This window comes from Bicyclus anynana, chromosome 15 (genome assembly GCF_947172395.1).
Source record: "Bicyclus anynana chromosome 15, ilBicAnyn1.1, whole genome shotgun sequence".
Classification (NCBI taxonomy): Eukaryota; Metazoa; Arthropoda; class Insecta; order Lepidoptera; family Nymphalidae; genus Bicyclus; species Bicyclus anynana.
Window position 1 is genome coordinate 6,648,683 of NC_069097.1, and position 13,411 is coordinate 6,662,093.

Sequence of the window (13,411 nt, forward strand, 5' to 3'; positions counted from 1 at the left end):
CAACATTTCAAAATCGGTTGGTGGTGTTCTCTCTGGGCTTAATCTATACTAGTCTATACTAACATTATAAAGAGGAAAGATGTGATTGCTTGTTTACATTGAATAGGTTCCCAAACTACTGAAATGAAAATTTTCTTCACTATTGGGAAGCTACACTATCCATGAGTGCTATAGGCTATATTTTATCCCTGTATCCCTGCGGCAAAAGTAACTACACTGGTAAAACCGCGTGACGGCTGCTAGTATTATAATAAAGAGGTAAAGTTCTTGGTATTTTAGGGAGTAATCTTTGGAACTACTGAATCCATTTCGAATATTCTATTGCCACTAAAAAGTCACATTATTTGTGTATGTCATACGCTATTTTATCCCCGTATTCTCACGGGAACGAGAACTACGTGTGTAAAACCACGGAGTTTCGGCTAGTTATTAATAATGTACTTATGTTTCACCTTTTATTATATCTAAAGGCCTTTAAATATAGTCCAATATTCAATAAATATCAAATTCAGAGCAAATTCAGCCTCAAGTATTGAGTTTAAGGTTGAATTCGCAAATGCGACTACTTGAATTGAGTGCCAAGAAGTTGTGTTTGGCACTCATTGAGTGTGCATTTGAGTTTTTAATAGAAGATCGATGCTTTAAGGGCTTCAAAAATCAGTATTGATCTTTCGGACAGCTGTGAAAACGAACTATTACCTCGAACTAATACAAAAAATGGAACACTATGGAATGTTCTGTTAGCCTATTCTATAAAGAGGTCATTCACACCGACAATAAAAGATTGAATACCTTGATAGCCAGTTTGCGAAACAGAAATTATTTTAAGAACGTATACCCTGATATGTCCTTTTCCATTATTGGTGGCATCAGAATTCATGAAGAAGTATATTATGAAATAGGAAAGAAAGAAAAAGCACGATTATGTGACGTTACATTTACCTATACATATTAAGATAGTATGTTTTGCCATTGATACGACGCTTAATAAATTTAGTTTGTGTTTTAAGTATGGCCAATATTCCCCTATGGTCAGGAGTGGGTAGGTCAATATGTCATATACCCCTATTGTTTGGAGTGGGTATGTCAATAAGTCATATTCCCCTATTATAGGGAGTGGGTATGTTAATTGGTCATATTCCCCTATGGTCAAGAGTCGGTATGTCAATATGTCATATTCCCCTATTAATAGGAGTGGGTGTGTCAATATGTCATACTCCCCTATGGTTGAGAGTAGGTATGTCAATAAGTCATATTCCCCTATTGTTATGAGTGGATATGTTAATATGTCATATTCCCCTATGATTGAGAGTGGGTATGTCAATATGTCATATTCCCCTGTTGTTAAGAATTACTATGAAAATATGTCATTTGGTTCATTATGTCATATTCCTCTATGGTTAGGAGTGGGTATGTCGATATATCATATTCCCGTATTATTAATAGTGGGTATATCAATATGTCAACAGGCAGGAATCAAATCAATTCATCTTGGTTTTGAGTCCGACTCTGAACACTGGAGCTACTGTGGCTTGTATAATCCGTTAGAAACATCCGTACGGCGATCGGACAGATCCGGAAACTTTCAACGCCATTTTTTTTCTGGAATAAAAAGTTGTAACAACATCTGTGGGTTTCATGTCCTCCGGTTTTAGAGTGAAACGTAGGTACGTTGTAGAAATTTTTGTGAATTAAATTATAATCTGGTACCTAAACAATTTAAAAAAATCTGCATCGATTCTTAATTTTTCGCTGAAAATACCAATAATATTGTTAATGATTATATCAATGGCAATAGAAAATTTTCTCAATTTTTAAACTGGAGTATTTCTAAACTTAAGCTGAATTGTTTTCTAATTATTTTACTTTTTCAATATTTCTGTACCAGATAGAATTATAAATACATCAATCCGACTGCCTGTTACCTAATCACGCCTAAATCACTGAACCGATTTTGATGAATTTTGATACAGTTACAAATGGCTACTTCTTTCCAGAAAAATCAACGATTCTTGCGGGATATGTTAAAAACAAAATTTTATGCACTGGGTCACAGCCGTCTTCTAGTAGGTACTCATCTAACAATAATACTAAGTACAAAATATCAAATAACCCAAAATTACCGGTTCGTATCGCACTACAATTTTGACGAACAGGTAAATATTTCTACAATACGCCCATACTAGACTTATTTAATGTTTGACTATTATCAAAACGAGCTTAACGATTTCGGTCACGAATGTGTTTTCGAAACCATTTGTCAAACTGTCACTTAGTGATAAAATATTCATGAAATGAGATTTTCTGAGCACAAAAAATCGGTAATAGTTGTTAGCATAGCCTAACCATTGTTTTTCTATACTTATAGGTACACATTTTGTTAAACTCACCTTTCTGGGTGCACGGTAGTGGATCAGTCAAGTTCGGTATATTTTTCTGACCAGAGATAATCTTGCGATGAAATTGAAATTAGGATTAATGGTGTCTCTTTTAAAAAAATAAACTGATTTGAGTTTCTTGTTTGCTCTTCTCACTAGATTCAGCCTTCAGAACCTAGAGTGGAGTTACTACATAAAAATAAATTTGACTAATACTGTTACACATGTTCAAAATTAACAAAGTTGATTTTGTAAGTCTGTACCAGTATGTAACAAATATGCTAGAGGATGGCATCCACAATACTAAATAGGGTACATGTAGTAGATGACTATTATTACGTAAACTACAAGAAATCTTTCTATGGTGGGTAGGCAGATTACTCTAACGACTGGAAACCAATGCACACTACTTTGTATTATAGGATTCCCGGACGGAGAGTATTTCAGTTGAGCGACCTCGACGCTAGACGCTTTTCATACATTTCCATACAAAGCTGTTTGCGTCGGTCTCGGTGACGAAATCCCAATATGGTACAATATTCTAACACTGTAACCGCAGTACAAAATATGCTATGCGGTGAAATCAACACAGATTCTGATCATTTAAACATATGTTTGTACTAATACCGTGTTTGTCATTCCATTCCCAGTAAACTCGAATAGTTTAACTGTATCTAATAATTACAGAATATTTTCGCACAACGTGATATAATATTTACGAACTTTTCCTTTTTTTTCACTTTATCCAAATAGCAAAAATGAATGATCTTATTTTATTGTTAATAATAAATTGATCCAATTTTTTTTATAGGTATACTTACCAAAAATTATGTATAAAAAAATCTTAATTCTCTACGTGTGTGAAGTCTGCCAATTCGCATTTGGTAGACTAAAGCCTCTCATTGTGAGAGGAGACTCGTGCGTGTGATGATGATACAAAAAATATACCGCATCAAAGAAGCAAGGTGGGTCTAAACTCTTTATATCTTATCTTTTAAGGAGTCACGTATTGCTACTTCTGGTACTCAAAATAAAGGCTGAAACTTACTAATAACAACGATTTATTTTGTACTTACTTGCCTGATATTGATGATAATATATACGAAAATTTATCTCAGATTAATTAAACTTTACTTTAGCTGCTTTTTGTTTTAACATACAAGCACAAATTGAACTGTGAAGCTTTGAATATTTCAAGTCATATTCCCAGTGAACAATAAAAAGTTTCAATAAAGTTAATGTATGCGTCAAGGTCTGTGAGAAATAAAGTTAAAACTGGTACAAGTTTTATGTCACACTTTCAGGACTAAAGTGTCATAACCTAAAAAAATATGATTTGTTGTTTTATGGTGAGCGCACATAGCTGCCGCGTCGAGCCGCAGTGTGTCGCATTCTAAAATGTCATCCCATAGTTATTGTTGTTTGGCTTGCCCGCCCGTACTTAGTATTGACGTATTCTGATATGTTAACGTTTGCATGTGAACTTTTCCTTGTTTAAAAGTACCATTTTTAAATAATAATAAAAAAGCCTTTTATTTTAGTTATTTAAACGGGTACATACCACGATAAAAAGACGAGATTTTTAATGTCGATATTTCATTTTTGGCTGTTTAGGCAAACCACACTCACCACCGGGTGGTAGAATTGTGCAAACCAAGAAGGCGCCGCGATACGCATAATAACAAAAGCGATGTCGTGAGTGTTGTTTGCCTAAACAGTCAAAAACGCGAGGTTGTTGAAAAAAGAAAAAGAACAAGAATAGTAATAGGTAGATCGATTCTGCCCCTAACAGCTGACTTCACTTCTCATCTCGCAACCTCAGTCCCGTCGTGACCACGATCCATGCTGGTCGAAATATCGACATTAAAAATCTCATTTTTTTATCGTGGTATGTACCGTTTAAATAACATTCATATTAAACAAGCACGAAATAAGTTTAAAATCATTAATTCTTCAAATGTTTATTGTTATTCTTAGACCTTTTTATTTCTGTATTAACGACATAAAAAGCCAACAAAGCGGTTGTAAAGCTACTCCAATAACAATTTCAAAAAGGGCTAATATTTTATGCGTAGGTAATAAAGACTATTTATATATTTTTAAAACACTATTTTCATTAGTATAAAACGCTTTTATACAGCTGTTATTAAAAACTGTAATAAAACAAAGAAATAGGGTAAAAGCATGAATGAATAATTAAGTAAAGTATTAAGCTATTGTTTTCAGCAATGGATCAGTGCTCAAATATTTGGTCTTTTATGTTTTTATCCCATCTTTCTTAAAAGGTAGACTATTATTTAGTATTTTTTATTTATTTAAGAAATTAATAAAAAAAAATAAGGGTTATGTTTTATATAAAATTTTTGCTTCGCCATATTAAAAGTTTTAAAACAATGGGATAGTTTTTAAGTGAAAAAAAATACACTTACAGCTCTATGTGTGACGTACGACGTCCTTCCTTGTAGCCTCGCGCTGATCTTCGCTGGTGTATCTTCATCTTCCCTCTTAGGGTCAAACCACCCGAAGGCAGCCCCAACCACCAGCACAGCACCGAGTATCATCAACGCCAAGAGACCACCGATCGCTGCTTTTGTCGTCTGAGATATCACCATCGCCATTTTGCCGAGCACTTATCTTTTTCTGCACATCGTTTATCTTTTACACATCACTGACACCATTTTATCTTTTGGACCAAAGGTTTAAATGTCTCGTCAGAAAAACAGCCCTCAAAGGACAGTCTCGTTCGTATAAATAAAACATAAGGGACTGTTTACATAGTTCGTATATACCGATCACTATAAAAATTCGGTTTAAACAGTTTATTTGTTTTTTAATTGCACTCTAAATTTGTTTCTTGGTATCTCCTATTTGATTTATTAATTGTGATCACTAAATAATTCGTCATATACTGCCTTTTAAATAAAATAACAATTACAAGCTTTTTATTTCTGTATCAAATTAAAGTCCCTTCAACCTGGATAAAAGTAAGTATAATGTTGTCTATAAATAAACAAAATACACCGATTTCATAAATATTGACTGAATCTTGTGTAAGCTAAGAAAATCCGGTCAAACCGGACTTATCCGTTAACCGTGTTACGTAACATCCAGAGATTCAGAAGATAAGGGAAAACATAACGCAAATATATCTCTGAGGAATTTCACTACAAGAATGGAAACATACTTATAACCCTGGATGGGTGAAGAGAATGTTACGTCGTGTGTTTTAAATTCTGTAATTTCATTTTACTCATTGTGGATTAATTAGTGTTTTATAAATCTTGCCAGCCAGTACACATTATTATTTGGAGTAGGATAGGCGTCCACATTTCCGAATCGTAAGTATCGGACGCATTGCATTGAACGGATTTTTAATTTTAGGGTAGAATCGTGTGATCAGTGTGATCACCGATGCCGAGCCGATGTACTTTGGGGTCCCAAAGTGCTGGAATGGCGACCCCGCACTAGTAAGCGCAGTGTTGGCCGACCCCCCCACCAGGTGGACTGACGACATCAAGCGAGTCGCAGGGATTCGCTGGATGCAGGTGGCTCAGTATCGTGATGTTTGGAAGACCCTACAAAAGGCCTATGTCCTGCAGTGGACGTCCATCGGCTGATATGATAATGATGATGATTATGGTGAGTATGATCAGTTATATATGAATTTTCTATTTAGAGAATACTCCGATCCATTTGATGTGATGCCTCCGATACTTACGATGCGGATATGTGGACGCGTACCATTAGTATGATAATTTAGCGTCCGGAATGGACAACAACAAACGTTGGCGTGATAATACCGTCATCAATACTGACAAATGTATAGGATTCCGTGGTAGGTATAGGTAAATGCACAGAGAATTATGTCGTATGTTGAACTATTATGCCGTGATAGCCCAGTGGATATGACCTCTGCCTCCGATTCAGGAGGGGGTGGGGGTTCGAATCCGGTGTGCATTTTAAGAAATTAAATATCACGTGTCTTAAACGGTGAAGGAAAAACTCGCGAGGAAAGCTGCATACCTGAGAATTTACTTAATTATCTGCGTGTGTAAAGTCTGCCAATCCGCATTGGGACTAGTGGACTAAGGCCTAACCCCTCTTATTCTGAGAGGAGACTCGAGCTCAGCAGTGAGCCGAATATGGGTTGATAACAACGACGACGACAGAGAATTATGACCTACTATAGGGTTACCATGCATGGAAATCCTAATTCGAACGTAACTTTATGTTCCTCATCAAAACCTCTTAAAAAACCCATTTTTCTCATTTTTATTAAGCGACTTCAAAAAAAGGAGGAGTTTTTTCAATTCGACCGTATATCCCAGTAAAATTTGTCTCTTTCATACGACATACACCTTCACATTTTCAAAATATCCTGTTAAAATACTGAAGTATTTTCGCAAACACTTTTCGCATGTTAGAGAGGCGGGCTTAGTGATAGTCAAACATTCAATAGAATGTCGGGTTTAAAACCACATGCAGCGCAAAAGCCTGAAAATTTTGTGAAATGTTAAAAGTCTATCTAGAAAAAGCTGTTCGAAAACATATCAATTTAGTACGATAAAGTTTTTAGTTCACTGTTATCTATGTTGTGAAACTATTTAATTCCTAATCAATACAGATATTGTATACTTGATCTACAAATCATAATAATCATGAAAAATCAAATTTCTTTGATAAATGCTTTAAAATAAATAAAGAATATTCGCCATATCTTTTTTAATAAGACTAATATTCCCATTCCTCTCCAACTAGTCGGGAAAGACTGTATTAGGAGTGGGTACGACAATAGACCAACGGGGCGGGGATCGAACCACCACCCCTCGGTGAGGAGACCGACCGTTTAGCTATTGAGGTTATAATATATATTGTATATAGGCTTTACTTCTTTACGAATATTTTTCAGTTTTGAATTAGAAAATGATATTCCCCGTGCTTCGGAGAGCACGTTAAGCAGACCGACCAAAACTTTGTCATTATTAACTTCATCATTATCACCATTAACAACCGATGGACGTCCTCTACTGGACATTGGATTCTTGCATGGACTTCCAATCACAACGAAACCGCCAGCATCCAGCGGCTCTTTGCAACCCACTTGATGTCCTCGGTCCATCTATGGGTGGGTAGCCATTGGGACCTTGGGACCCCAACGTCCACCTAGTGGGGGGGTAGCGCTTCTAGCACCTTGGGACCCCAACGTCTATCGGGTTTTCGGAACGATATGGCCTGCTTATTGCCACTTCCTTCGCGAATCGCTGAGTTACATCAGTGATTTTGGTTATTCTGCGGATATCTTCTTTTGCAATTCGATAACGCAGATAAACTCCAAGCATAACTCTCTCCATTGTCCACTGTGACTTTGATCCTATTATTAGTTATTTATGACTAGCTGACGTCGCGCGATTTCAACCGCGTGGTTCCTGTTCCCGTAGGAATACGGGGTTAATATGTAGTCAATAGACTTCCTTGATAAATGGGCTATTTAACTGGAACAGTTTTTCAAATCGGACATGTAGTTCCTGAGATTAGCGCGTTCAATCAATCAAACAAACGAACAAACTCTTCAGCCTTATAAATTAGTATAGATTAGCAATAACAAAGGTCTAACCAACCACCACCACAAAACCAAGAAGACAGTTTAATGTCACAATTAACCCCAAGTTAATGTTCGAGTTCATTGAACTATTCTATAAAAAAAACTAAAGAATGAGAAACTTTCTGTATCACTAGTCTGCCTTACTAGGGTTAGAATATATTACGAAGATCCCGGAGAAGGGTCTATCCGGTCAACACTGAGCCAATAATTTAGTTTCCTATCGAAGCGACCGATCGCCTGAGTTAGATTTGATCGTACAAACTGTCTATCAAGTGGAATGCTATTTCTTAAGATGTATGCATCGAATGCTAAGTAAAGTTTGGAGATAAAGTATGGGACTTGTTTCTATCGGTTCAGGGTATATTACAAATTATAATAAATAAATATATATATATATATATATAGTTGAATAATACACACCTAGCTAATTTCATCATGTACATTTTATATACTACATAATAAACACTTATATAATGTAAAAACATACCCAAACACTGAAAAACACCCATGCTTATCACACCTAGGGTGGACCGATGATATCAATATTGTAGGAAACCATTGGACTTACATCCAAATCTCCCGGTCCAGCGTAGTGAGAACCCGGTCTAAGGAGGGATCGTGGCCAAATACATGAATCATCATCATCATTATTATCATATCAGCCGATGGACGTCCACTGCAGGACATATTCCTTTTGTAGGGACTTCCAAACATCACGATACTGAGCCACCTGCAGCCAGCGAATCCCTGCGACTCGCTTGATGTCGTCAGTCCACCGGGTGGTTGTTCGACCAACACTGCGCTTACTAGTGCGGGGTCGCCATTCCAGCACTTTGGGACCCCAACGTCTATCGGCTCTCATTGCCACTTCAGCTTCGCAACTCGTTGAGCTATGTCGGTGACTTTGGTACTTCTGCGGATCTCCTCATTTATGATTCGATCACGCAGAGATACTCCTAACATAGCTCGTTCCATCGCCCGCTGTGTGATTCTGAGCCTTCTTATGAGTTAGCGACCAAGTTTCGGAACTATAGGTCATCACTGGCAACACGCACTGTTCGAAGACTTTTGTCTTCAGGCACTGAGGAATTTCAGACGAAAAGATGACGCGAAGTTTCCCGAATGCAGCCCAGCCGAGCATGAATATATTATACTTATTAAAAATCTTGAAGCAGTTTTTTATAATATATATACATTTTAATTAGGAAGCTGAACAAGTTAACCTATCCGTCAAGTATAAAGCTTATTACCACACGTCTACTGTAAATATGCAGTCCGCAAACGTACGAGTGCTTGTAAGTACTGAACGGTGCACTTTTAGCTTTCGACTCAGTGGCTAAGTGGGAAACTGCATCACGCTCTGTTGTTCATGTGTTCTGGGGTAGAAGAAATTTTATAACTTCATATAAAACTATATTTAATAGAATTTATTTTAACTGCCTCGTACAGTGCGGCTTAGAACCACAGCATTCTGGCATGATATCTAGGTTGCAAGACTTCTTTGTCGCTGCGCACTTGATATAGTTACCGTAATAGCCCAGTGGAAACGACCTCTACCTCCGATTCCGGAGCGGGTCCGGGACATGCACCTCCAACTTTTCAGTTGTGTGCATTTTAAGAAATTAAATATCACGTGTCTCAAACGGTGAAGGAAACCTGCATACCTGAGAAGTCTGCCAATCCGCATTGGGCCAGCGTGGTGGACTATTGGCCTAACCCTTTTCATTCTGAGAGGAGACTCGAGCTCTGCAGTGAGCCGAATATGGGTTGACAATGATGACTTGATGTCATCATTATCATTATCGAAGTCGTGGTCTTTAGCACGTGTAATACTTCTCCCAATATAAGATTTCATAATATCCCAAAATAAGATGACCATCACTGGCTGTTTATTGGATGAAAGTGTTTGTATCTAATTAACTTTTAATACATAGAGCCGATGGACGTTGGGGGTGCTGGAATGGCGACCCTGCACCGGAAAGCGCAGTGCTGGTCTGAGGACATCAAGCGGGTTGCAGGGAGCTATTTGATGCTTGCTGCACGAGACCGTTGTTTTTGGAAATCGATGTAAGAGGCCTCGTCGTCATCAACCCATATTCGGCTGAGCCGAATGAGCTCGAGTCTCCTCTCAGAATGAGAGGGTTTAGGCCAATAGTCCACCACGCTGGCCCAATGCGGATTGGCAGACTTCACACACGCAGAGAATTGAGATAATTCTCTTGTATGCAGGTTTCCTCACGATGTTTTCCTTCACCGATTGAGACACGTGATATTTAATTTCTTAAAATGCACACAACTGAAAAGTTGGAGGTGCATGCCCCGGACCGGATTCGAACCCACACCCTCCGGAATCGGAAGCAGAGGTCATATCCACTGGGCTATCACAGCTCAGATGTAAGAGGCCTATAGGAGGTAAAAGTACATATTACATTTTACCTGTCATAGGTAACAGGTACTTATTAAAAGGTTTTTTTTTATTTATACATTTACCAAAATAAATAAATACTCTTTGTTGAATGTATCATCTTACGAGATAAAAAAAAAATGAAGGACGGCTCTCGGGTCTTGTAGGTACTATGTATGTAGTAAACGTGATTGTATGACAGAAGTGGAGCGGGTGGGAGGGGTCGCGGGACGGGTGACACGTAGCCTTTTCAATACGGAACTTGATAACCCAGATATTATTATGAAAAGCTGAATGAATGGAAATATCTAATGAAGATATTTCCAGATGACATTAATATTATTTATATTATATTAAATTAGCTAGTACGAGTATTTCATTGGGTTGGAAACTGAGATGATTTCAAAGACAAAATCAATGGGTTTATTTTGTTTAGTTTTGGGGTTCCTATGGCTGACCTCCCAATTCCATTTTTGGAACAGTTCCATGATAGGTACCCTAAATTGTTCCATTGTCAACGAAAATGCGTAATTACCACATTAGGGTAAATTTAACGAAATTTTATAATATATCTTTATATTTGAGTTGGTTGAAGGGTAATAACCAATTCAAATATAAAAATAAATTATATTACATCTTAGTGTACTAATACTTATTGGTACAAAAAAAGACAAGGAAATAAACAAGAAAAGGAAAATTCAAAAAACCTGCATTATTTTACTTAATCTAAATGAAACCTATTATCTTTGCCTACAGCATAATGACTGTAGCCTTGCATGGAAATTATTTTCAATAATATGCATAATATTATTGAAAATAATTTTTATATTATATTCATATTATTCAAAATATTTTCAATAATATTTTCATTTTATTGAAAACAATTTGCATGCAAGGACAGGAATTTTGCTGTAGGCAAAGATTAGTAGGTTTCATTTAGATTTAAGTCAAAAAATTAAGGTTTTTTGAATTTAATTCTAATAAAAATTCGATAAGGCAAGGCTGACTGAAACTTTTACATGATATTCTAGAGAAAATAAATCGTGTATGTTTAGTCTAAAATGTTATCCAACCTGTCTTTACAGCAAACAACCTACGTTGTTGAATAAACAAGAAAATGTTCGTAATTTTATATCTACCCGTATTTTCCTAGGTTGCTAAAAGTTGTTATGGTAATAAGATATTTTAATATATCCATTTGCGGACTCCTGCGACATATTATGACTTCCTCTATCTACATGTAAAATCATCGTTAAAATCGGTACAGAATAGCTAGGCAAAAATTTTGAAAACTCACTTTATAAAACGTACTTATTTTGATTTTTTTCATATGTAGATATAAAATTTATTGATTAAAACAAATACTTTATACCGCAGAACTAATATACGATTATATATAATAATATTATATAAATTAGTTCATAAGTTATTCAGTACTAAGTTAGAAATTGAATTATCTAGGTTTTGTTTTAGATATAGCAGCAGTTTAGAACAACTAAAGTAGTTCACAACAAGCAGTATACTAGTTATAAAACTTGAACTGTTGCTGTTATCAACACAAAATACAAATGAGGTAGTAGTAACTACTAACTATTAAAGATGAACAGACATTTTTTGTATCATACAACATCGTTAGCGGAACTGTGACTCAGCTTTTTCGAAATTAAGATAGTATGACAAAAATGAGTAAGTAGAAAGCGCAGTGTTTGTCAATCCCTCACCAGGTGGACTGACGACATCAAGCGAATCGCAGGGATTTGCTGGATGCAGGCGGCTTAGGATCGTGATGTTCGGAAGTCCCTACAAAAAGCCTATGTCATCATTATCAGCCAGTGGACGTCCACTGGCTGATAATGATGATGATGATGATTAATAATGGCTTTTGGTTGGTCTGCTTAACGTGCTCTCCGAGGCACGGGATGATGATGATGATGAATAAAACTTTTTCTAAGTAGTAGTCGATTGAGTTTTTTGACAAAGCTCATGTGAGAAAATACTGAACCTTACTTCTTTGTACTGGCAATAATTTATTACTTTAAAAATATCTTAAAAATGAGTATGGCTTCGGCCATAGCTAGTTACCACCCTACGGGCAAAGACGTACCGCCAAGCTATTTAGCGTTCCGTTACGATGTCGTGTAGAAACTGAAGGGAGTGTGGATTTTAATCCTCCTCCTAACAAGTTAGCCCACTTCCATCTTAGATTGCATCATGACTTACCTTAGGGTAAGATTGTAGTCAAGGGCTAACTTGTAAAGAATTTAAAAAAAAAATGCTCTATTTTCGAATATATGTTTTACAAACTCAAAAAACCTTGGATTATATAGGTACACAGTAGTAGCCTGTAGCGTCCGCAAACAATTGCCTGATTTCCCGCGGGAATGCGATGTTTCCGCTTTATTTTCTTTTATTTAGCCTAAATTTTTCCCGAATATTTAGGGTAATAATTTTATAGTTGTACAATATATTCTTTATTTATTTTATTTTTTCTTTAACATAGGCATGATATTCTTACATTCTATTTAATAAGCGCCACATAAAACTTATATAGACAAACTTTAAGTACAAAAAAGGCCTTTTGTAGTGACTTCCAAATATCACGATCCTGACCCGCCTGCACCTAGCGAGTCCCTGTGTCTCGCCTGATGTCGTCAATCCACCGTGTGGGGGGTCGACCAACACTGCGCTTTCTAGTGCGGGGTCGCCATTCAAGCACTGCTGGAATGGCAAATTCCATACCGCGTAATAATCTGTAATCTCGTCTGTATTTAGTTTGTAACTCCCGAGGTAAAAAAGAGGGTCGATAAAAGTCTGCATAATATGTAGTTGTTTATATCTGTGTGTGGCATCAGATCCTAACTAAACTTAATAGACCGATTGTGAAATAGTTTCTTTGTTGGAAAGCTGAATCTTTGACCTTTCGGATTTCAATCTAGCTTCTTAGAGTTATTGAGCTTCCATTGCTCTATTTGCTGCTCCTACCATATGCATTTCGTTTATCTGGATAGGAAAGGGAAATATCAATTA

General features: G+C 36.6%; 1 protein-coding gene across 3 annotated transcripts in view; it reads right to left on the reverse strand.

The window, feature by feature from the left end:
- LOC112052439 (collagen alpha-1(XVII) chain-like) overlaps window positions 1-13,411 on the reverse strand; it is an 86,533-nt gene that overhangs the window by 50,189 nt on the left and 22,933 nt on the right. For 2 of the 3 annotated variants that reach the window (XM_052885731.1, XM_052885730.1), the window contains exon 2: window positions 4,808-5,352. In XM_052885731.1, the coding sequence (XP_052741691.1) occupies window positions 4,808-4,996 (189 nt within the window). In that variant the 5' untranslated portion in view covers window positions 4,997-5,352. The remainder of the gene's footprint in view (window positions 1-4,807; window positions 5,353-13,411) is intronic. The other variant, XM_024091516.2, reaches the window with a different exon arrangement.